General features: G+C 37.3%; 1 protein-coding gene across 14 annotated transcripts in view; it reads left to right on the forward strand.

The window, feature by feature from the left end:
* BBX (BBX, HMG-box containing) overlaps positions 1-25,722 on the forward strand; it is a 297,884-nt gene that overhangs the window by 201,821 nt on the left and 70,341 nt on the right. For all 14 annotated transcript variants that reach the window (XM_027566187.1, XM_027565800.1, XM_027566433.1 and 11 more), the window contains 3 exons: positions 3,619-3,861; positions 13,575-13,773; positions 17,427-17,494. In XM_027566187.1, the coding sequence (XP_027421988.1) occupies positions 3,619-3,861; positions 13,575-13,773; positions 17,427-17,494 (510 nt within the window). The remainder of the gene's footprint in view (positions 1-3,618; positions 3,862-13,574; positions 13,774-17,426; positions 17,495-25,722) is intronic.

Here is a 25,722-nt window from a genome sequence, read left to right on the forward strand (position 1 = left end):
GCTTTCAAAAGGTCTTCACCAGTTGACCCTTCTTTAGCAGTGTCACTGCTACCACCTTGCTCCAAGCTACCACCAGCGCTGGTGCAGATTGCTATATTCTGCCTCTCTCTCCCTAGTTCTTGCCCTTCTAAAGTCTGTTCTCAATAAAGCAGCCAGAGAGATCCTTCCAGAGTGACAGGTTGATTGTGCTACTTTTCAGCTTCATGAGGATGGGGATTCTGTATGGTCACTGCTCTGTCGGTATCACCTGAAACGGTGGCTGCTCCGTATCACATGCCCAGTAAACAGTTATTTAGTAAAAGAATGAAGTCATTGAGTCCTCTTCTCTTTTTAGTCTACAATCAAGAGATCTCACCCATACTGTTGGTCTTACTTCTTTTTGTTGGTACATTAGTTCATTATCCTAACTCAGCCTTCTCTGCCAAGAGCCTCTTCACATTCTGTCTACCCAGTACTAATCTTTCTGCTCCCCACTGGATATAACTTCCCTTCATTTGAGAAAAAGTGTTCTCAGTTGTGTATGAAGGAATCTGGCTGCCAAAGTTGGAAACATTCTTCCTTTTTCAACCTTTACATTCAGTTAAGACACCAGTCGCTCTTGTTTCTACCTCATTAGTGAGTGTTGTCTCTGTTCCCAATTCTCCGTTCGCATGAATACTGCCTTGATTTAGCCCTGTCCTGGTTCTTGCGTGGACTGCTGGCATAAACTTTTAATTCATTCCTCTAGTCTTGTTTGCTGCTAGTTTGGCTACTGTAATTCGTGCTCTACACTAATGACGGGAGTTATCCTGCAGTACAGATCTGACAGTGTCTTTCCCCTGCTAAAACCACTCATGGCTCTCCATTGCTCCTAGCAGCGGTCTCCAGATTCTGGTCTGGTGCTAGTGTTGTCTTGTTGCAGAGTGTTACTTGCTTGGCCTCTGGTGAAAGAAAAAAAAGGTCCAGATAATTTTTTATTTCAATTTAATTTATATACCATGCACTTGTTTGTTTACTCACTTTTCAGTTAGTTAATTTAATGAAATAATTATATTAGAAGTTTAAAAAAAATGTTTTTAGTGTTCATACTTGACAGAACAAAAAGTTTCAGTCTGTGTTGGTCCCCTTCAAGGGGTTTTTTTGAGTCATACAGTCTGAAACCACTCATTTACAGGATTAAATGCCCTTATTTTTCTTTCGCATTTTTCAAAAAAATGACAAAGCACATTGTTCATGAAGCGGCCCATACCTTCTTCTACAACAACTCTAGTTCTCCATTCTAATCTTTTGTATACTGATTCTGTTGAACTGTATATAAGTGAATAAACCATTGAGCCTTAATCTTTGTTAGTTCCCCACGACCTCCCACTGACTACCTTATATACTCTGATTTGTCTTTCAAAGTTTAGCCCAGACGACGCTTTTCTAGGGAGACTTTTCTGTTGTTCTACCAATCCACTAGTGTTTCATTATCACACTGATTTCTTATAGTCATCATCCTGCTTTTTAATTTATTCGCTTATATGTCTTTCTCCTCTACCAAAACAGTGAGCTCCTGGGGCCAGGATCTTGTCTTATTTATCTCTTTTTCCAACTCTTGTCTTGAGTTCTATAATTTAGTCACTGGATCAAAGTTATTTTTTCTGAAGGGAAAATAAAATTACTTCCTCAACTTACGTAATACATATTTTTACGCCTCATTTCTCTGTAACTTCTTAGTCAGTTTCAGAATGATAGATAAATATTCCTTGAAAACGCAAGTCATTGTTAATGATTATACCCATAACAAGGAAGATAAATCTGTAGCCTTCATTCCCAGTAATAATCCCTAATGTACTTCCAGATCAGGTAGCTCTGACTTTGAGATTGTTCTGTACTATTTGTGTCTGAAGACAATTGATGATTAATTAAATACATATACAATGCTTAATTTAAATTTAAAAGACTTTTAAAAAACATTTAGTTGGATTAAATTAGTGATTTGTCTTAGAGTGTCTGTAACAGTTGCCCAATAAACATGATATAAAAGAAGCTGATTGCCTTATTATAGTAATGGCCTCAGAGCGTGATCCTTAGACCAGCAGCGTAACTGCACAACTTGTTAGAAATACAAATCCTCAAAGCCTACTCCAGACATACAGAATACAAAATTCTGGCAATGGGACTTAACAATCTGTGTTTTAACAAGACCTCCAGGGATTCCTATGCCCACTTACATTTGAGAACTACTGCCCTATTGTATCGGAGATGGCAATGGCACCCCACTCCAGTACTCTTGCCTGGAAAATCCCATGGACAGAGGAACCTGGTGGGCTGCAATCCTTGGGGTTGCTAAGAGTCAGACACGACTGAACGACTTCACTTTCACTTTTCACTTTCATGCATCGGAGAAGGAAATGGCAACCCACTCCAGTGTTCTTGCCTGGAGAATCCCAGGGACAGGGAAGCCTGGTGGGCTGTCATCTGTGTGGTCGCACAGAGTCGGACACGACTAAAGTGACTTAGCAGCAGCAGTATAATGCAGTCTGACAGCATCTTTGATCCTTCTTGATTTTAGCTATAAAGCAGCATTAAAGGAATGGTTTTAGTAAGCATTCTGGACTTCTGTTCTTGGTTGCAGTGTTTCCAAGAGATACCATGGAATCATATTTTAGCCTCAGAAGATACTTAACAGTGCTATTCTAAGATTCTGTGGTCAGAGATGTGCTTTAAGAAATTAAACCTGCAGCCATGTATAGGAAGTATTATAAGGGAGTAAAAGCAGGAAGATGAAGCCATAGGCCAGAGTGCTACTAGGACAGCAGCAGTGAGGATTACACAGATGGACAGGATCAGAGCCTTGCAGAAGTCCTTGAAGATCTTGAATGAGATGCTTAGGGAAATGAAGGATTCAAAAGCAGTTTTGAAAGTGTAAGCCCTATCACCATAGAATTTCAGTAGACAAGAATGTGTGATTATCTGTAGACTTGAAAATTTACTTTTGTAGTTCTTCCTTCAAATAACGTCAAATGTCTGTTTTGATTTTTATGGTTGGAGGCTTCAAGAAACATTAAATAGTCTGTATTAGATTTTTATTCATTTTCACATTATTAGTTGTACAAAAGCACTTTCTAAAAAGGAGAAAGACAGAACCAATATTCGTGTATCTTTATGAGGATATTGTTAACTTTGAGACCCATATACTATGAAATGGGTTTAATCCTTTATCCAGCAGTTAGTTAGGTACTAATATTGTACAAGACATTAAACTAAGCACTGTGTATGAGGGAAATAAGAGAGGTTTTGTCCTCAAAGAGTTCACTGTTAGTGAGAGAAAAAAATGCAAGCAATTATAACAACAATGTAATATATGCTGTAATAGAGACATGCACAGGTTGCTACAGAAACTCGGCAAAAGAAAACATTTTAAGTTGGTTAACATGCACAGGTTGCTACAGAAACTCAGCAAAAGAAAACATTTTAAGTTGGTTACCAGCCACAAATAGTGGTTGATAATTTTTAAAAACCCTTCCTCCCCCCATTTGTAAATTGTTTAAACACAGCTAAGGAAAAATGCAATTTAAAAACCAACACTAATTGTTAAAAACAGAGTTATCCAGGATGTGTTAAACATCTTGGCTCTTGTTTTGTTGCTAATAGGTTCAACTTCTTGGGGCCGATGGCCTAGAGCAAGATGTTGGTGAAACTGAAGATGATGAATCACCAGAACAGCGAGCCCGGAGACCAATGAATGCATTTCTTTTATTTTGCAAACGTCATCGCTCTCTTGTCCGTCAGGAACACCCCAGGCTTGATAACCGAGGTGCTACCAAGATACTAGCTGATTGGTGGGCTGTTCTCGATCCAAAGGAAAAGCAGAAATACACAGACATGGCCAAGGAGGTGAGTTACAGTGAGGAGGCTTTGTGGTAACTGTGAACAACCAATCCTGCAACCCCCAGTTAGTAGAGTCCATGCAAAAGGTCTAGCAGCAGCACGAAGGTGAATCCCGAATCAAGTGTTAAACGAAGACATTGAAGCTTTGTTCCTATTCCTGAGTTCCAAGTCCACCTTGCAAATAGTGGTGAGGTGCCAAAAGAAACCTATTGCCAAGAAGTTTTTTCTCACTTGTTTGTATTGCACTGATGACATGAGGGATGGATTTTTATGAATGGTGATTTATTTATTATGAATGACTTTTGTTTTTAGTTTTTCTAGGAGCCCAGCTTCTGCTGTCAGAGAATGCCCATGGTGAAGATGACACTCTTGATCTAGTTCTAAAGCTAAACAGCTTTGTAACCATATCTGAGTTAATTTCTGGGTCTCAGTTTTTTGTGGGGTTTTTTTTTTCCTTTTTTAAAAACGATGTTATGAGAAAGAGAAAGTTGGAACAAAATTTGCATCCCTTCCAGCACTAATTTTTAAAAAAATTTTGTAATATACACAGTTATCAAAAGATATGCTTTGACTTCTTTCTGTAGGTAGTAAGTACGGCATGAGTATTCAAAGCCAGTAGAGGAACGAATGGCAGTGGAACAGGATGTACTGTGATGTGTGCGTGCGTGTAAACACTGTGAGCAGCAGTTGGTGAGAAGTATTTCCATACAGGAATACTTTCCAGAGGACTGGAGTGTATGTTCCAAAATGTGACTTAATTTATTCAAAAATTGTATACTGATCTGTTTCTAAAGTAACCTTAAATTAGTGTGAGTTCATTGTACATTTAAAATGTATTGTATAATGGATTTAGCAAGTAAGGGGAAAGCAAAGCAATATCATTGTGGTTAACTTGAAAGGAATAATTCTAACTATATTTCTTTAGAGTTACAGCTTGCAAATAATATTGATTCATGAAAAACCCCAGCCACCCAAACATTTGGTTAAGTTCTATGAGAAGATGGACCAGCAGGTGACAAATACAGAGTTTCAAGTGAGATATTTTATTAGACATCTCAGTATGTAGAAAAATAATTCTTTCAATTGCTGTGGTTTTATTGAGTTGCTTAACAAGCTAACATGGAACATAAAAATTTCTTAGTCTTCAGGGAAATTTGAATCCAGAATAAATGATTAGCATAGTTATTGTGTAATTAATGGTCACATAAGGCTTCAGGAATTAACTGTATTGTTAAAGACAGAATTTTAGCTATGTAGAGCATCTTATCTTGCAAATTTAAAATCAATTCCAGTAATCTACATGATTTTAAATGCTACTGGAGATTTTCATTCTCATAACAGTAATTAATAGTAAAAGATTCCCATTAAGTAGCTTTAGATCCTTTCATAGTCATGCTTCTAAGATAAAACAATTAATCTGAAACCTCATAGAGAGTTGCATAAGCCTCCTATAATTAAACTCTTGAGTTTATTTTTGGATTACTGTTTTTGGGTAACATACAGCCTGTCCCATAATTGTTTACTTTCTCAAATACTGCTAATTGATAAACCCAACAGGTGGCCACTTTTAAGAGGAAGGAAGTCTTATTTTCATATAGGAATTCCTTTACTAGTTACTTAATTAGCTTCACAATATTTGCCATTGTGGTAAGTAATGAAATCTAAATCTCATAAGGTGTGCCGCCCCCCCCCCAACCCCCAAGCTACTCCAATGGCAACAGTAACTGGCTCTTCCACCCAACAACTTGTCTTGTTTATAGTTGCTCTTATGAAATGTCTCACTTCCAGTGCCATGCGTGGAAGGTTCAGCTACTTTCAAAATCCTTATATAATTGGTTTCTAGTCGTAAGTGATACTTGTTTCTACCTACTTACCAAATGGTTTTGAAATTACAAAAGAGTGCAGGTAATTGTGCTGGTGTTTTTTTGTGTGCATATTACAGCCTTAGTTGAAATGTCACTTTTTCCCTTACTCATTACTTGCTGTCTGATTATTTTCTGTTAGTGCATCTGGTGAGGCGAAGTACCTGTTTGGAAATTTTTCAGTTTTTTAAATTGTTTCCCAGGGCTGATTTATATTGTTGAAAAAAAAAAGTTTAATGAGGGTTTCCTGTTTTCCGAGGGTTTTAAACTGTCCTAAGGATATAACCTGGATTCCTTTCTTAAATTCAGCAGCATGCCTTATGGTGCAGTGTTGTGGGCATTCATAGCCTCTAGCTTCTGCAGCTGCCTGTTAGTAGTCTCACACCATATTATTGTTCTTTTAACATCTTTATGTATACATTGTACAAATGTAAAAATATATGTCTGCATTTTTGACTAGGACATTTCTGGAAACTTCTACTTGTCACTTAAACTAATAATCATAATTAATTAATGGACAGTCAATATAGAGGATCACACATGTTATTCAGATAGAGAGAGTCAGTGCCAAAGAGAGGGGAGAATCTGGTAAGTTAAGACAATTTTGAATGACCTTTTTCATACCCCCTTTGGTTTTTGTAGCCTAGGCATGGGACAGAATACATGCATTTATTGACTAGTTAGTTCATTCCAGAGTGGATGTCTTGCATATGCATAAATATTTAAAGTCAGTTATGATTGTTCCGTGGGGCTCAGAGGTAAAGAATCCACCTGCCAATGCAAGAGATCCTTTGGTCGGGATCCCTGGGTTCGATCCCTGGGTTGGGAAGATCACCCGGAGAAGGAAATGGCAACCCACTCCACTATTCTTGCCTGGGAAATCCCATGGACAGAGGAGCCTGACAGGCTACAGTCTGTGGGGTTGCAAAGAGTTAGACGCAACTAAACGACAGCCTTGAGTATTCCTGTTCTTCAGAGCAGGGACTGAAGGCTCTTTGGAGTTAGTATCTTGACCAGTCATACAGTTGTGGACCCTGGAATAGTCTTTCCTATGTGCTTCTAGCATCCTTGTAGTATATGTTGCTCACTTTAGATGACTGAGAGACAAGAGATTTGAGTAAGAAGTGGAAAATGGTAACTATAAAATATCATGGTCTCATGGGAATAGTCTGCTTGTGCTGGGGTTAGGGTATTTCAGAAAAGGCTTAATGAAGTTGTTAGTAGAATTTGGTATGTCCCTTGGCACAGGATTCAGAAGAAAGGCAAGGATACGAGCAGACAGGGAAAAATAAGAACAACTTCAGGAATGAGAAAGTTTTACTTGAAGCCTGAGCTGTTTGTAGGTGAGTAACAGGAAATGATGATATAAAGGTGAACATCTTGAGAAATTGGCCTGAAAAGTTGGAAGCTCAGTTGTACGTTAATAAAAGAGCAATGGAATCAAATGCAGTAAAATACAGTTTAAAAGTAAACTGTAATAGCCTCTTGTAAATGTTGGGGTCTGTTGTGGTCTGGAGTCTAGGAAAGATTATCACTGTAAATCTCCATGGGGTTTCGTGACCAGTTCTTCCTCGATATTTCTTCAAGAGAAAATTAATGTATTCATGCCCTTTCTTTGATTTTATCAGAAATGGATTCTTCTCCATAGAAAATTTGATGTCATTTTCTTAGGTATTATCACTCTGTACAACTTCTGTTAACAGTCATGTGTCACGCTCGACAGAATTTGTCTTTGTACTAGCTTGATGTGGCATCTTGCATACTACTGAGCGAGAGCAGCACCTCATTGATCCCCACATTCTTGAGAAACAAGTGTTACATTTGTTATTTCCGTACAAGAATTATTTTATAATCTGTAATTTGGTGAGAGTTTTGTGAACAATTAAGTTATGGTCACATTTTCATCTGTTTATTAAATGATTCTTAACCCTTCTGTTCTTTGGAACTTCTGCTTTGGTTTTCCAAGAACCTTTCTTTTGAGTGAAGCCATAGCTGTCAATTGACATTTCTTTCCTCTATCAGACACTTTCTGCTACCTCTAATGAAATAACTTACTCTGTGTGGGTTTTTCTGAGTATGACTTAACTGGAGCCCCAGCACTTTAAGGAGAGGTGGGTAGTAAAACCAAAGATTTGGGCTTCATGGTTCTCAAATTTCTTGTTTCCGAGGCCTTTCCCATTCCTGTGTTCTGGATGTTGGGACTTTCTTATTATAAAAAAAAATACTTGTGTTTATTTTTTTGAAATAATACCAATTTTTGAATATTGCTTTATTCTCTCTAGGGTTCTGACTCATTTAATCCTAAAAATAATCCTATGAAGTAGATACCATTTTCTGAAAGCTAAAGATGAGGACACTGCAGCCCAGAGGAGTTACGTGACTTATCCAAGGCAGCAAATTACTAGCAGTAGAGTTTGGGTAGCCTTCTCCCTTTTCAGACCTTCTGAGTTTACACATTTGTAATTGTCAGTGAAGATACCTGTCCTCACAGGGTTGAGGTTAAGATGCAAGTAAGGCACTGTGCGCACAGGCATGAAGTTTAAAATGCCATGAAATATTAGTTGTTCCTGATAAGCTTATGTTTGTGTTTCATACTTCTTTACCTAATAATTTTTTTACTGTTTTTATTAGAACCTGTTAACACACTGAAGTGCTACTAAAATACACAATTAATCTTTGAAACATAAGAATCAACAAAACTAAAAGTATCATTTGCCCATCTTGGCAGACACTGTCCAATGTGATTAATGATTCCTAACAAAATAGATATTCCACTAAGTGAGCTAACTACTTGATTTCAGAAATATCAGTCCATTTACTAATTGTTAGGTTTTTTTCTAATTTGCTGATTGTTTTTCTGTGATTCTCTTGTTTTTTCTATGATCCAGTGGATGTTGGCAGTTTGATCTCTGGTTCCTCTGCCTTTTCTAAATCCAGCTAGCTTGTACATGAATTATCTGTTAATGCATTTCCAGAAATGCAGATAATGTTTACTTACCCAGACCCCTACCATCCTTTTATAAAGTGCCAAAATTACATCTTAAAAGAAATTCTGAAATTTTTATTTTTAATTAGTGCTAACTGATTAAATAGACTTTCTCCTTCTTAACCCAAATTAGGGAGGAATATTGTCCTTTAAAAAAGGTTATATGTGGAAATGAACTACTGTCTCCACAGTAATCCTTACAGGGAATTTAGGCAACCATATCTATAGCCAACTCAGTTTTTCCTTTATGACTTTTCTGCAAGAGAACCAAATAACTCCCTGGTCACTTATTCAAGTCACTTTTTGAAATGTGTGGTTTTTACTGGAGTGGCTTTATCACGAAAGTTTCATAGGTTAGTGTATAATTTAAAATAGATCTTTTCTATCAGATACATAAACTTAATTCATCATCCTGTCATATAAAAGTCTGATTCATTTTCTTCCTGTTAAAATGTCTAGTAAGAATAATTCAGACCTATAAGTTTTAACATTTTTATGAGGAAAGGTTCCTAGAACTAAGAAAGTACTAATTAGTACCACTTCTCAAATATCTTACTCTCATCTTCCACCCTGTATAATGTGATTTCTGCCTGCCAATATGAGGAGGTACAGTTGTCTCCAAATTCATTAGCCATTTCAAAATTTATTATGCTAAAGATTCACTTAGCCCCTGCAAAGTTATAGAATTTAAATTGTATTATGCCTTTTTTTGAAAACAAGATAATTACTGAATAATCTCATAGTTGTGGTAGATTTTTTTTTATCATGGTGATATTTCACATTTTTGCACCTGTATCAGCTCTCTTTATTTATATAGATATTCCCAGGGTCCCTTATTACTTTACCTCAACAGGGTTATTATTCTCTCTCACTCTGCTGAGACGAGCTAGACTGCAATAATAGCTAGAAATACTGCCGGACTTTTTGAGCCAACCCTCCCGCCCCACCTCCAATTAAGAACAAACACTTGGAGAACAATTAATAAGGACATCTCTCCTTAAGGTGCTTTTTAAGATCAAATTTCCCATTCTTATAAGTGATCTGTGAAAGTAATTTTGAGAACCAGTTTTTTAAAGATTAACGTAATACTGTCTTTTGGTTTATAATAATGCCATTGTCATATATAAAGTAGACCAAATACTGTGTCAAGGGTATGTATTTAATACCATTACCGAAAAGCAGTGGTGTATTATCATTGCTAATGAAGTCTGGTGGTGATTGAGATTGGAGAGAGGAGGGCCAACATTTACTAATAAGCACCTTCTGTAAGTCAGGAACTGTGGCTATAAAGTAGATTCACTTAGGTTATCTAATCAGTTAGAAATTTGCAAAACAAAAAAGAATTTAGTAAGGGAATTTTTACTTTAATGGGAGATTTTTGAAAATAAGTATTTTAGCAAGAGGTTAGTTACCTCGAGGATAGGACCAATAGCCTGTGATTGATGTTTGTGAAGGATAACTGAGCTTCGCCCTCTACCCCCAGCAGGAAAGCCCTCCCCTGGGGATCCAGATGAGTGGGCCTGTCTCTTTGGTCCCTTCAATCTGTGCTGATGGATTTTTGCCCACATGGTTGGCCAGCGTGCTAATAGTTTCACTCAGCTATTTGCTTCAGACTATATATAGCCGCTTCTGATTTCTCCCTTACTCAGCTTTCTCTGTGATCCCTTTCCTAATAACCTCATCACAACAAATGATTAAGCCTTTCTGTTGTCTCTTATAGCTGAATCAGAGCCAGTGACTGATGGTGTGTGTGCTCGGTTCCAAGGACAGACATCCTCATGCCCTGAGGCTCCTCCTGCCTTCTCCCTCACTGGATGTTCATACACTGCCTGTGTTGACCTGTCTGTCTTTTCATGAACTTATGACATCTCCATCTAAGCTTTAAACTCCTTAAGGACAAGGGCTGTTTGTTATTCTTTTCTCTTATATCCTTCATTCTTAACCCTTTGCTCTGCTGTTTTACATTGAGTTTAAGAATATGAAAGATTAATATTGTGGTTAATTTACATAGTATTGATCCTCATAGTGAACTCTCAGTTTCTGTTTTCCATGAAACCCCACATACTCCAGGCCTGTCTTCTGCCATTTGTCCTACACACAGGTAGCTTCAGTAGTTGTTGTTCAGTTGCTAAGTCGTGTCTGACTCTTTGCAACCCCATACACTACAGCACACCAGGCTTCCTTGTCCTTCACTATCTCCAGGAGTTTGCTCAAACTCACGTCCATTGAGTCTGTGATGCCATCCAACCATCTCACCCTCAGTCTTTCCCAGCATTAGGAAATTTTCCAGTGAGTTGGCTCTGCACATCAGGTGGCCAAAGTACTGGAACTTCAGCTTCACTATCAGTCCTTTCAATGAATATTCACGGTTGATTTCCTTTAGAATTGACTGGTTTGATCTCCTTGCAGTCCAAGGTACTCTCAAGAGTCTTCTCTAACACCACAATTCAAACGCATCAATTCATTGGCACTCAGCCTTCTTTATGGACCACTTCTCACAGACCCACTAAAAAACAGTTACCATGCTGGAGCCAGGGAAAGGTGTGTGGACTGTGTATTAAAAGAAGTAATATGTTTGAGTGGCTAATTGTGGATTGTAATCAATTTAAAACCAGACTAATTCATGCTCTTCTCATGCCCCGTGTTTAACCAGTGTCGGTCATCTAGTCAGTGACTGAGTGGGTAGAATAAGTACAAGAGAAAGAGATGTTTATGGTCAGTGATTGTCACTGCTTTACGTTGTCTTCAGCACAGCTGCATATCATAAGTTAGTTTAAACTAGCCCTTATTAATACCATCAGTGCTTTTAAGAATAGTCAATACTGGTAATAAATCATTCATAAGAATGACAGTATTATTGTTTTCATCACACATGCAGATTTTCATCAAAGCAAATTGCTAAGTGATTCTTAGAAAAGGATGTAATATTTACTGAGAAAGAACTATATTATCTAGCAGATTGACAACATAGGAAGGCAAGAAGGTGACACCTAGAAACAGAGGAAATCTGAAATCTAGTGACATCCATCCATCTAGGATCTTTCACAGTTGGGACTTTTTCTTAAAAAAACAAAAAAAACACCACCAAAAGTATCAAAAACTTTCTTTTAAATGTCTTGTGACAGATATGTTACTCTGATAGTCCTTTGTTACTTTATAGAGTGGTGACTTTTATTCAGATGACTGTTCATCCTACTGTTGCAGCTCGTGTTCCTTTTGCTGGGACAAAATGATGATGCATGGTGCCTGCTACTTTGATTTTCATCTCACCCTTTCATTTGTCACTTTCCACCTCCAGACAGCAAGTAAAGCTGTTTGTCTGCCTCAGCTTAACAAACCTGTAAATCCCCCTCATGCATGTGAATGTGACATTGATACCCTCAAATTTATTCTGCTATGTGATGATAAATTCTAGTCTGGATCTGGCCTTTGTATCCTGTTTTAATTATTTTTGTAAGAGTAGAACTTATCTTACTGTATCTTCCTTCTGCATGTACCTATATATCAATATGCAGATGTACAGCTTTTAGTTTAACAGCAAAAAGATTATTCAGAAAATTTGAATTAAGGGTAATTCTGGGGGGTAATACTAAACAATTGACTACTAAGTTTGCATTATATTGTCTACAGTACAGTTTTCATTTATATGATTTAAAGTGAAGTGGTGTTTATTAGTTTGATCAGATATACTGTTTTTACACTAAGGGTAAAGGAACTTCTTTTTCAAATGGGTTAGTTTAAAAAGCTGTTTCAATCTTATACTAAATTAATTTTACACACAGTGTTCATTTTGAAAAGCAAGCTTTATAGGATTGAACAAATCATATTAATTAAATAAGGTATCTAGCAGTAATAAAATCATTGAAGAATACATAAAAATATATTTTATCAAATGACATAATTTTGGTAATAGAACATGAATAGCATACATATATTTTATTTAATTTTATTGTCGGGAAAGGAAATGGCAGAGTTGGGAAAGAGGGAGAAAACCATAGAAAAATAAAGGAGAAAAGAAAATATTGATAACAAAGGCTGAAAACCTCCATGTTGTGATGGATTAATTGCAACCTCACACATCACAGCTCTCTGTATGTTCACTTTAGTGATCACATGTGTTCATTGCAAACCTCTAGGTTATGATCAGGTGAAGTTACACTGTGTAGTTTTGAGGAGGAATTGAGGCTGAGAAAGGTTGTACAACTTGCTTAATGTCCACCACTGACTAACAGCAGAAGTGGGTTTTGAACCCAGATAATTAGACTCTGTATCCAGTACTGTTTCTTCTACATGCCCCTGCAAATAACTGAAAAGTTCATCAGTTTGCCCTGCGCCATTCTCTTGCCATTCTTGATCTTGGTTCATTTATCCTACAATTGATTACATTGCTCTGTAAGATTTGCCTGTATTTGCCTGTGCAGTAAAGCATGTTTTAATTTTTAACTTACCAAATTAAGCAGTGAGCAGAATCTAGTTACTGACTCTGGTGTTCGCTCACATTTGTAATGTGCATCTGATACCTACTTAGAAATATATACACATGACAAATAACATGGCAGATAACTCCCTTTCTCCACCAAGACCAGGCGGAGATCTGAATTTGGATACTGGAAAGGAAAAAGAATAATGAGAGTTGAAAGATACAAAATTTGTTGCCTCTGAACCCTCATCCCACAAATGAACTTTCTAGTAGATAAATTCATGTCCTAGCTCTAAAGCCCCATACTGAGGCTGTCATTCTTCTACAACGGAAGACACAGAAGTGTTGTTTTTTTTAATTCAGTATCTTAATAGAGGAGTAAGGTGAAGGCTATTAGAACCTTTTCAATCTATGTGTTAATTAAAATATGTTGTCTGTTCTTTATTTATAGTATAAAGATGCGTTTATGAAGGCAAATCCTGGCTACAAATGGTGTCCTACCACAAACAAGCCTGTGAAATCCCCAGCACCCACCACTGTCAATCCACGAAAGAAACTATGGGCCTTCCCATCTGACTCTTCAAGAGACTTGCCAAGCCCCAAGAAAACAAAGACTGAAGAAATGCCTCAGCTTAACTTTGGAATGGCCGGTGAGTTTAAACACTAATTTTCCCTGTTCTTTAAGACTGGGGCAGTTCATGTAGGCAGTATTTTTAACAGATAATAGAGAGGGAGAGAAAAGCAAAATTTATGACCAATAGGAAGTAATGGCAAATATGTACCTTAGCTTAAAGCTTTGGAGTATGACATGCTTTTTAGAATGTATATATAATTAAAGAAAGGAGGGTTAGACCAAGTGGTGGAGCCACTGTAAATATCTGTGGATTCCTGACGTTGATATGGAAAAGCAGACAACAATGTGGAGACTGTCAGGAACTCAGGGATTTTGTAATGTAACAAAACAGCTTACACACTCGTGCCCACTATTAAGTTGTTCCCCGTAAGCACCTTCTCTGGAGAAGGGAATGGCAATCCACTCCAGTTTTCTTGCCTGGAGAATCCCATGGACAGAGTATCCTGGCAGGCTACAGTTCATGGGGTCGCAAAGAGTCGGACACGACCGAGCAACTAGCACACACTGTAAGCACCTTAGTTGTGTTGCACACCTAACAAGCCACAGTTATGTAGATCATTTGAGGATATGAAACATCGAGGGCAGGGGGATGAACAACTCCATCACAAATCTAGGATGGATCTGACAGCTGTTTTTTAGAGGGAATCGCCATCCCAATCCTTTTACGGGCCCGGCAAATTGAACATTCCAGATGGTCCCATTTGTTCTGAGCCTTTAATATTCTTTGGGTGGTAAGGAATGTTACAGCATTTATTACCACAAAATAAAGTATTTATATTCACTTTGCAAATGGTTCTGTCTTCCTAGCTGTTATAATACCATAATCAAGAGAAGTTTCCAGGATGAATTAGGGAGACTGGGCAAGATGGAAGCATTGAAACTGATGTGGAGCTAGAGGGTTCCCATGTCATTAGTACAAACAAATTTTCTTCAAAATGGGAGCTCTGAACAGTTTGCAAAATAGAAAGCTTGGGAATGAAAGTTTAGCAGTATTGTGATGAGGCTTCACTTTTTAATTGCCAGGAGGCCTAGTGAGATTTAACAGTTCAATGTGTGACTTGTGGCATCTAACAATGTGGTGGTGTCACATGTAAATCTAAGAAATGCCATCTGGCCATTCTTGGGGAACAAAGTCTTCAGGTGATTGTTATGTAAATATCTGTGGTATAGTTCTAGGTGAGCTTACAAAGTGATACTTTGCATATCTCAGAGGAATCAGAATAGGGATCTGTCTTTGTTTCAGCTGTTACTTTGTACAATTTCAGCTTCAACCTGCTTGCTGCTTCTAGAATCCACAGATTGTGTCAGTAAGAGTTTTTATAAAATACTTAATCATCTGAACTTATCATCAGGACCAACTCAGAGTATATCTTTGACTGGCTTCTGAATGAATTCCTTCGATTAGCATGTGTCTTCCATTGCTTTTTCTACCACTTCTAAGTCTAGATCAGTCTTTCTAGGTTGTGTTGTGTTTTGTTTTGTTTTGCATACAGTGGCTATTCACAAACCAGAAATACTGCAGAAAGCTATAAAAGATGTCTATCTATAGCATTATTTCTGTCAGTTTATTAGTCTACTTGTTATACCTACAAATTCAAATTGGGACCTAGGTTTCAACCAAGACATTTACAGGTCAGTTTTTAAGAACAGCATTCTTTTTAAAAAAATACAGAAAAGAAGGAAAAGAACTTTCTCACATTATATAAGGGCCTGTGATGGATGTTGGAAATCCATGATCACAGCCCTTGTTAAGCTATATACAGCTGATAACATTGGTCTGATGTTCCTTTTTAGCACAACGATAGCAAACTAATTTGCTGTTAATTAAAACATGGTTCTTAGTGTTTAAATCTAGAGGAAGAAGCTGTAGGGCTTTTAGAGGCCAGTTTAAGCTTACATGGAATTTCATTTTATTTTGTTTTCCCTGTAGTCCTTGTCACATGACATTTTGCATTTTTTAATAACCCCAAAGCAGTCAAGTGTGTGATATCCAAGAAGGAAAAGCTGTGTAGAATTTAACTTAGTGCAGGTCCTCTGAGTGAAGGGAATGCATGCTATTTATATAAGTATAGTTTTGATATATCCAAATAACATTATATAAGTATAAATTAACATAAAGGATGATGGTAATTTCTTGTCTGTGTTTTAGTGTCTATACAGCAAAGTCATATTTGTGTATAACGTAAATAGATTATCATGGAAGTATGTTCGTATTTTACTTAGTAATTTGAACTAACGCATTTTTATCTTTATTAGAAAGCAATTATTCAATCCTTCTTATCTCTAGAATGGCAGTTCCAAAAGTATTTGGCTGCCCTGAGAACTGAAGTTCACTTTTACTTTCCACCCAGTTCATTTCTCCTAATTTTTATTGGCCAATAGATTTAAGTGTCAGTTTTAGCAGCCACAATAGTTCATAAACTTAACGTTTAATTAAGGATTGAATCTCAACAATGAAGAGCCTTGTTTTAGCAAATCGGTCTGTGTTCCTACATCTCTTCCTACAAGGCGGTCTTCCAACATGGAGCTGTTTTGTGACCACCTGATCATTTGGTGACATATTTTACCTCTACTAAGCTCTTTCTTTTTTTAAAAAAGCTCCCGCAGATTCTTTTCTTTTTTTAAAGTTGGACCATTTGTAAGATGTGGTCAGAGTTGCTTCATGAGTTCTTGAGACAGATTTGTATTGAAAGATGGATTTAAGGACATATCTTTAAACAAAATCAAAAAAGAAGAAAAGAAGCACCTGAATGTCTTCAGGCAACACTATGCCTGATCCTCATTTTTAATTGTAGAGAGATTACTAAAATAAAAAAATTGTGTTTATTGAGGACCAGGAAGCACTAGGTTAAGCATTGACTTAGGCATTTTCACATATGTTATTTTATTGAAGTTCTGAAATGTAACTTATTTAAGACAACCTTAAAGGATATAGGTTTCTTATTGTCTGTATTTTCTTTGTTTGGATATAATCCTGGGTCATAGATCAACCAGTTTCTGTTTCTACTTCTGTTGATTATTGAAGGAATGAAAACAAAGACCTTCAGTAGTATAAAAAGGGTTCATTTTGAGTGCTAAAAGATATTTTGAGGAAGGCCCTAACCTTATCCCTAAGATTTAAGATGTCAGAAATACTTAACTGTTGAACTTAGATTTGTTTTTGAAAGTTTTAAAGAAAGAATATTTGAACAAAGCCCACTAAATTTTTGGTGGCTCATTTGTAAAATGTCTTTCTGTTCTCATGTTCCTCCAATGACCTGTTTCTTTTTATCAGCCCTGATTTCATGTGGGAAAAATAACAATTTGGGAATAACAGTCTCAAATTTCTTAGAAAAAAGCATAAGCACTCTATTGTTTTTTTCATCCAAACTCCCCATGCAGTAAGGAAAGAAGCATTGCACTAGGAGATAATTCATGTTCTAAACAGCTGTGGTACTGAATAAAGTATTTTGTTGGAATGGTGGACAACAGTGGTATTCTTAAAGCTCACAGAAGTATGAGTACTAAGCATATATATGCCAGGTTACTGCTTCATAAAGTTCAAAAGTTTTCTGTAATAAGTTATGTGTGGTTCTGTTGGATTTCTGATTGTTAGTCTTTGTGAGTATTTTGGATTATATGTTCTCCATTGTTGTGAATTGATAATTTACTTACTTTTGGCTTATTTAGATCCTACTCAAATGGGAGGCCTGAGCATGCTGCTTTTAGCTGGAGAACATGCTCTTGGGACACCAGAGGTAAGTAGTCCCTATCCCTCTCTGTTCCACTCCTGCTAGAAGTTGATAACATGGACACTTGTGTTCTGTTCACAGTGTTTTTTCTACAGTTTCACTGTTAACAGCTCATGAACAAACTATGCTTTTAATTTTCATGCTTTCAATTTTAAACGTTAATTTTCATTAAGATTTCTGTGTGCATGGTATTATGCCTTGAAAGTAACAGACTGGGTTACATGAACCCAAAAGGACACAAACAGAGATTGGGTGCAGATTTTGAGATTCTCTGAGCACAGGCGTAAGACTTAGGACATACAGATAATTAGCATTTGCCATGGCTTTGTAATGGAGTTCAGATGGTGGATCCTGTGAGTCATTCATTCTGTTTATAACAGTGTCTGCTTTTGTGATGTTCTCATTTAGACTTGTTAGTGAAAAGGTGAGAGTTTAAAAAAAAAGCATGAGACTGTTGGTCTCTCTGGTACCTGAATAAATCCAAACTCCTGCTTTTGAAAATCAGAAAACGTGGCATTTTAGGATTGCTTATTCTTTAAAATGGAAAATGAAAAAGGACCCAGACCCTCCTAATGACCTTGGTCTTATTTTATTCCCTTGTATAGTTATTGGGTTGTGTTTGCTAAATAACTCTTAGATATAGTCTTGACAGGCAGGTAGTAGTCAATAGCCATGCATAGTTTGCATTTGTGGAATTTCTCTATTTTCCAAACCCATTTAGCAGAGGCCAGATGCATTGACCTGCTACTGGTCACATTATTTTATACACTGAAGTCCTTGAGGTGGAAATTTTTCAATCCCCAACCAGCATTACTACTTAGGACCCAAAATGGCAATTTTATTGCATATACATATATACATAACGTATGTATGTACATACATATATATGTATGGGCCTCCCTGGTGCCTCAGATGGTAAAGAATCTGCCTGCAACGCTTGAGACCAGGGTTCGATCCCTGGGTTGGGAAAAATCCCCCGGAGAAGGGAATGTCAACCCTCTCCAGTATTCTTGCCTGGAGAATTCCATGGACAGGGGAGCCTGGCAGCCTACAGTCCATGGGATCGCAGAGAGTCTGACACGACTGAGCAACTAACACACACATACACATATATATATTCCTTCCTTCCTTTCTTAAGTTGTATGCATGCCTTATGAATTACAGTTAAAGCATATTCAAATAGTTGTTTTAGAAGATACCACATATTTACATCACAACACTCTTTTATTATTTATAGTTTATGTTTGGGATCCATAGTAGTTGACCAGATATTCAATTTGATTTAACTTGTTGCTGCTGCTGCTGCTAAGTCACTTCAGTCATGCCCGACTCTGTGCGACCCCATAGACGGCAGCCCACCAGGCTTCCCTGTCCCTGGGATTCTCCAGGCAAGAACACTGGAGTGGGTTGCCATTTCCTTCTCCGATGCATGAAAGTGAAAAGTGAAAGTAAAGTCGCTCAGTCGTGTCCAACTCTTAGCGATCCCATGGACTGCAGCCTACCAGGCTCCTCCATCCGTGGCATTTTCCAGGCAAGAATACTGGAGTGGGGTGCCATTGCCTTCGGATTTAACTTGTTAATTCTGTTCAATTTAGAATCACAATAAATGTGTCAATTTGGTGGACCCGTACTTATTTACATTGTACTTATCTTTAGCTGAAAAGGAAACTTTGTACTTTTGCATACTCATCATTCAGCAGGTTTGTATTTCCTCACATGATAGCCTTCACTGGCATCATTTGACTTTATGACACATTAAAAGCAATCAGATTAACTCTGACTAGAGTGTAGAGCATCCCAAGCATGTTCCCAAAGGTGAAGGTTGGAATAATAATGCGCATTTGACCTTTCAGCACAGTCTGACTCATGATTCCCAAGAATGCACTGTATTGTGAAAGTCCGTATCATCTTCTCTGATAGATTAGATAATAATGAAATTTTCTTCCAAACATCTATTAGCATTCCTTCTAATTTTCAGGAAAAAATGTAAACAAATAAACATGTATAGAACTTACAGATGGATGAAAATGCTAGTCAGAAAAAGGAATACTTTTTTTTTTCTTTGAATTAAAATTTGTCTTTTGGGCTCTTTTTAGTGAATAGCTCTTCTCCCCACTTATGAGGACAGCAGAGTTTGACACAAGCAGTTTAAATCATGCCGTGGTCAACCTTCCATTTCTGATGAAGGGGGAACCATTTTGAAAATTCTCAAGCTAAAGAAACAGAGAAAATTAAATGGCCGAAAGAAATGAACCATACAGGAGAAAGAATTTCATACTAAGGAAGTTGCCAGCACTTAGGTTTTTAAGGACCACTTCTAAGAATACAAGTCTTTCTTCATAATTCCTCCTTCTTGTCCCAGATATATTTAGGCATTATTGAAAATGGTCTTGAGCTATTGAAACAATAAAGGGGCAAAGTTTGTATAACATAATGCCATCTCTAAATATAATTAGTTTGAGAGTTTTTTTCATACCTGTCAGTAGATTTCATTTAATACCTAATTTCTATGCAAAGTCGCATTCCAAATATGTAGACATTTTCATAGAACTTTAGGGGCTTATGTACATTGGCAGATGACAAATACAATGAATACATACTTATATTTTTAAAAGAAAATTGTAAAGATAATGAGATAAGGAAAGAAGTACAGAAATTTGATACTTCTTAGATTTGGAACAATTACCATGAAGTCTGTTTAAACTGTTGGGTAGGACCAGTCGAATAAAGTGACATTTTACAAAAATTCTTCCATAGAGGAGGTCTAATTGTAATGAATTTTTAAAATGCCATGAGAAAATTCTTACTCTGAAATGGCTTATTGAAAAGGAGATTTTCCTTTATTTGTCAGCCTGAAACCTAATCACATAGAAAAAGTCCTCAAAAGCCTATTTTTTTTAAATATGAAAAATTTAATATAGGTAATAGTTTTATTTTTAAAAGCAATTCTATTAACAGAAGGTAGACAGGCTTACTGTTACAGGAACAATAAAACTCTAGGTTAAAGTTTCTTTGGTTTATACATTTCGTAGATCTACATATGATGTGCTCTTAGGGTTTTTAGAGAGAAATTATAGGTTCTTGATATAGCAGTGAGCAAATAATAACAAGCAGGATGTCTGAGTTTTTGCTTTCTCCTTAGTCTTCTGATTAACTCTAAATTTGCCACAATATGTTTGGCATTATTAGGGCAGCATTTTTATATGCTACTATTTGTGTCTCTGATGAGTGAAATGGGGTAAGAATTGCATTTACAGTTTGTTTGACTCTTTTTCACATAAATGGTTAGTCCTGTCTTTTCTTTATACCCAGAATACACTGAAATATATTTCATATTTGAGACAAATTTTTAAAAGCAGTGTTTGTTGTTAAGAGTATATGAATTAAAGAAGCAAAATAAATGTATAGGCATCCCTCATTTTATTGTGCTTTGCAGATACTGCAATTTTTACAAATTGAGGGCTTTTAGCAACCCTGCGTCCAGCAGGTCAGTTGGCACCATTTTTCCAACCATATTTACTCACTTTGTATCTCTCTGTCACATTTTGTCAATTCTTGCAGAATTTCAAACTTTTCATTATTATTATATTTGTTATGGCAGTCTATGATCAGTGACCTTTAATGTTACTATTGTAATCTGAGCTGGTGAGTAGGGGGTGCTACAAATCATATCCATATAAAACAGTGAACTTAGTTGATAAATGTTGTGTGTATTCTGACTGCTCCACCTGGGTGACAGCATGTCTGTTTATAACATAGTTAACTGAATATTTCAAACCCACTGTTGAGACCTACTATTCAGAAATGAAGAGTCCTATAAATATTATATTTATTTATAATACTACTACTCATTTTTTTTTTTTTTTTTTTTTACTACTGCTCATTGACGGTGCACCTGGCCATTCAAGAGCTCTGACGTAGGTGCCCAGCAAGACTAATGTTTTCATACTATTCCACACATCTGTTCCGCGGCCCATGGATTAAGGGGTCATTTTGACTTTTAAGTCTTCTTATTTAAGAAATGCATTTTGTAAGGCTGTAGCTGCCATAGATGGTGATTCCTCTAATGGATCTGGGCAAAGTCATTTAGTTGAAAACCTTCTGGAAAGGATTCACCATTCTCGATGCCACTAAGAATGTTTGCATTTCATGGGAAGAAATCAAAATATCAACATTAAGAAAATTCCCTGGCAGTTCAGTGGTTGGGACCCGAGGCTATCCAGCAAGCCATGCGGCATGACCAGAAAGAAAAAAATAATAATCAGGATTAATAGGATATGGGGAAAAGTTGATTCCAACCCTCCTGGATGACTTTGAGGGGTTCCAGACTTCACTGGAAGAAGTAACTGCAGATGTGCTGGAAATAGCAAGAGAACTAGAATTAGGAGCTAAAGATATAACTTGAATTGCTTCAATCTCATGATAAAACTTGAATGGATGAGGAGTTGCTTCTAATGGAGCAAAGGAAGTAGCTTCTTGAGGTGGGATATCCTCTTGGTGAAAATGCTATGAAGATTGTTGAAATGCCAAGAAAGGATTTACAATGTGACATAAATTTAGTTGATAAAGCAGTAGCAGGGTTTGAAAGGATTAGCTACAGTTTTTGAAGGAACTTCTACTTTGGGTAAAATGCTATCAAAGAACATTGCAGGCTGCAGAGAAGTCATTCGTGGAAGGTAGTGTCCATCAATATGACAAACTTTATTGCTGTCTTAAGTTAAGAAATTGCCACAGCCGCTCGGACCTTCAGCAGCCACCACACTGATCAGTCATCCATCAATGTCAATGCAAGCCCCTCCATCAGAAAAAAGATTACAACCCACTGAAGGCTCATGATAGTTAGCGTTTTTGAGCAATAAGGCATTTAAGTTAAGGTGTGTATATTTTTTAGGTGTAAAGTTATTGTACACTTGCATGGGTGTGTGCACTAAGCCACTTCAGTCATGTCCAACTGTGTGCAACCCTGTGAACTATAGCCCCCAGGCTCCTCTGTCCATGGGCTTCTCCAGGCCAGAATACCGGAGTGGGTTGTCATACTCTCCTCCAGGGGATCTTCCCGAACCAGGGATTGAACCTGTGATTTTTACCTCTCTTACATTGGTAGGTGGGTTCTTTACTACTAGTGCCACTTGGGAAGCCCTTGTACACTTAATAGACTATTTATAGTATAAACATAACTTTTATGTACTCTGGAAAACCAAAACTTTGTGTGACTAGCTTTATTGCAGTATTCGCTTTTGATGGTAGTGGCCTGCAGCTGTACCCGTGATATCTCTTAAGGTGTGTCTGTATTGAGCAAGACAGCCATTAGGGAGTGACTACCGCCCGCCACCCCCACCACACACACACACACTCAAAATGGCATGTTAAGCTTGTCTCTACTGAGACCCAGTGAAATGTAAATATAGAAGTCTTGTTAGGAAATAACCCCATAATAGTGAAGGAAATGGAATGTTTCCAGAGAATATGAAATTTTAGTAAACTTACATAAATCAAAAAGCAAATGACACTTTTTAATTGAGAAAATATGATATAAGCTTAAAGTATACTAATCAGGGAACATCAGAGACCTGGTCTGTTGAACAGTGTCCAGCAGCTTTAGTGAACATATCTCCTCTTTTTTACTTTTAAGGAACAAGAAAGAAAAAGTAGAATTAAAAGTAATATTATTAAAAATTTAAGCAAAGTAATAATGTTCACAAACTCTGGGAAGAGCTAAGGAGAAGGAAGTTATTACATTGAGTTAAGCCGTTATGTTTCATATCAGTGAGTTGTATTCTGAAGATGGAAATGCAATAAATAAAGTATAAGTATTATGATCTAGAATTTCTGTAATCTCCAGGACTGAAAATCTGTAGTCTTATATTTTTAACTTTAAAAAATAAAACATAAAAATATAAAGCTAAATTAAAATTTAAAAATAAAGGCAGGAAGAAATAAATTTCAGAGATGAAAAGGGAGGTTATTCAACACATAATGTATAGAACAGCTTGGAATAATATTGGAAAGGTCAGTATTAGATCTAGGTGAGCACAGAAGTCATCTTGCCTAGAAAAGGAAGAGATGATTTGAGGAATAATAGAAAATAAGAAAAATTAGGCAGAGTAATCATAACTGATAAAAAGGTTTGATGGTATCAATATCTATTTAGTTGAATAAATGAAGACAAACCTTTAGACATTTGGAAAGTGTATTAGACCTGAATTTGTGATTTTCGGATGCCTCGTTGTTTTGTTGGCATTAAGAAATATGGTGGTAAAGTTAAGATCAAGTCACATTTTTGTTTTCCTTCCATCGTGTAAAATGGAGCTAATAATACTCGCTTGCCTCTAACTCCCAAGACTTCTATGAAGATTAATTTAAAAAAAGACATTTTTACCTCTCCTGAAAAGCATTCTAGTATTGGTACTTAGTATTATTACTATAATTTATTCTAGCCATTTTGTACTTGAAATGTCAGGCTATTACTCCTACAGGCTATAGTATGCTTTACCAGCAGCATACTCACGTTGAGCAAATAACCTGCTCAAGATTGTGTGGCTATGACGTGACAGAACTAGGATTTGAGCCCAGAGGGACTAACTTCAGTCTTCCAGTAGCCCACTTGTGATTCAGTCCCTGCCCACCTCACCTCAGCCCCTGCCACTTCTCCAGCGGTGTTCTGAGCTGCAGCTTTATGCACAGGCATTTCATGAGTACTTTCTGGGGACCAAGCCCTATACTAAGCACTTACACTGGTTATCTCATTTCATCTTTCCATGAGCCTTAAGAGATTGGTTTATTATTTCCCATTTCATAAATGAGGAAACTAGGCTAGAGAGGTTAAATAACTTCTCTAATGTCTTAGAGCAAGAAAGTCATTATACTAGCATTTAAACCTGTATATGTTCCGTTAAGTAATGAGATGGGTGAAATGAGATAAAAGAAAAGGTGGTAATACCAGTATTTGTTAAATTAATGAATATGTCCATATTTAAAACACTGTGAGTTTTATTTTTATTTTTTTAAATTTTATTTTATTTTTAAACTTTACAATATTGTATTAGTTTTGCCAAATGTCAAAATGAATCTGCCACAGGTATACCTGTGTTCCCCATCCTGAACCCTCCTCCCTCCTCTCTCCCCATACCCTCCCTCTGGGTCGTCCCAGTGCACCAGCCCCAAGCATCCCACTGTGAGTTTTAAATTTAAAACAAATACAGATTTTGGTAAAATTGAAAAATTTCCCCTTTCTTACAATTTCTCATATCAGTGAAGTGGGACAGTTATTTTTACTACCTGTTGGTAACATTGAGCTACTGTGACTTCTGCCTCTCTTAGGCTGCTATATTTGACTACTTCAGGATGCTAAAATCTACTGAATTCCAACCTCACCCCCAACTCTTGCCCCCTTCACAACTTTTGTCCCCCACCAAAGCTTTTAATATATGGGCTTCCCTGGTGGCTCAGATGGTAAAAACATCTGCCTACAATGAAGGAGATCCAGGTTTGATTCCTGGGTTGGGAAGATCCGCTGGAGAAGCAAATGGCAACCCACTCCAGTACTCTTGCCTGGAAAATCCCATGGACGGAAGAGCCTGGTAGGCTACAGTCCATGGGGTCGCAAAGAGTTGGACACGACTGAGTGACTTCACTTTCACTTTTCAAAGCTTTTAATTCCCTTCTCATAGTTTTATAGCTTTTAAACATAGTGAGGAAATACTATATTTATATTTAAATTCACATTAAGTGGGCTCCTTGAACTTTCTCAGTTCTGGGTAGAGACCCTTCCTTTTTATAATATGCCGCTGCTCACTGCCCATCCAGCCCAGCATCTTCCATCTCTTAACAGTGGGGCTCAAAGCCAGACAGGCACCTGTCCTCATGAGTCCCCGGGCCTCATTGCTCAAGATGCTGACGAGCTCAGAGGAGCCCCTCCGTTCCCAGAGGTGGTGGAAAGGGGGAATGGGAAAGGTGGGCAGCAAGTGAGTGGGGAAAGAGGGGAATGAACAAGTGGGTGAACGAGAAGGGTGGGATGTGCTGCTGCATTGTTGTCGACAGTGTATTTATATGCACAACTGCATTCTGTCTTCACTGTGTCCGGTGAAGAAGTCGGTAGCGTTGTTACCTGTTTTATCAAATGAGGAAACTGAGGCGGGAAGATGCTCTGGTTTTTCTCAGTGTCTGTCACACTTTACAGAAGTGGCCTGGAGTCTGACCTGAACTTCCATCCTAGCGCTCTGCCACATGGCTTA

The sequence above is a fragment of the Bos indicus x Bos taurus genome, chromosome 1, assembly GCF_003369695.1.
Source record: "Bos indicus x Bos taurus breed Angus x Brahman F1 hybrid chromosome 1, Bos_hybrid_MaternalHap_v2.0, whole genome shotgun sequence".
Lineage (NCBI taxonomy): Eukaryota > Metazoa > Chordata > Mammalia > Artiodactyla > Bovidae > Bos > Bos indicus x Bos taurus.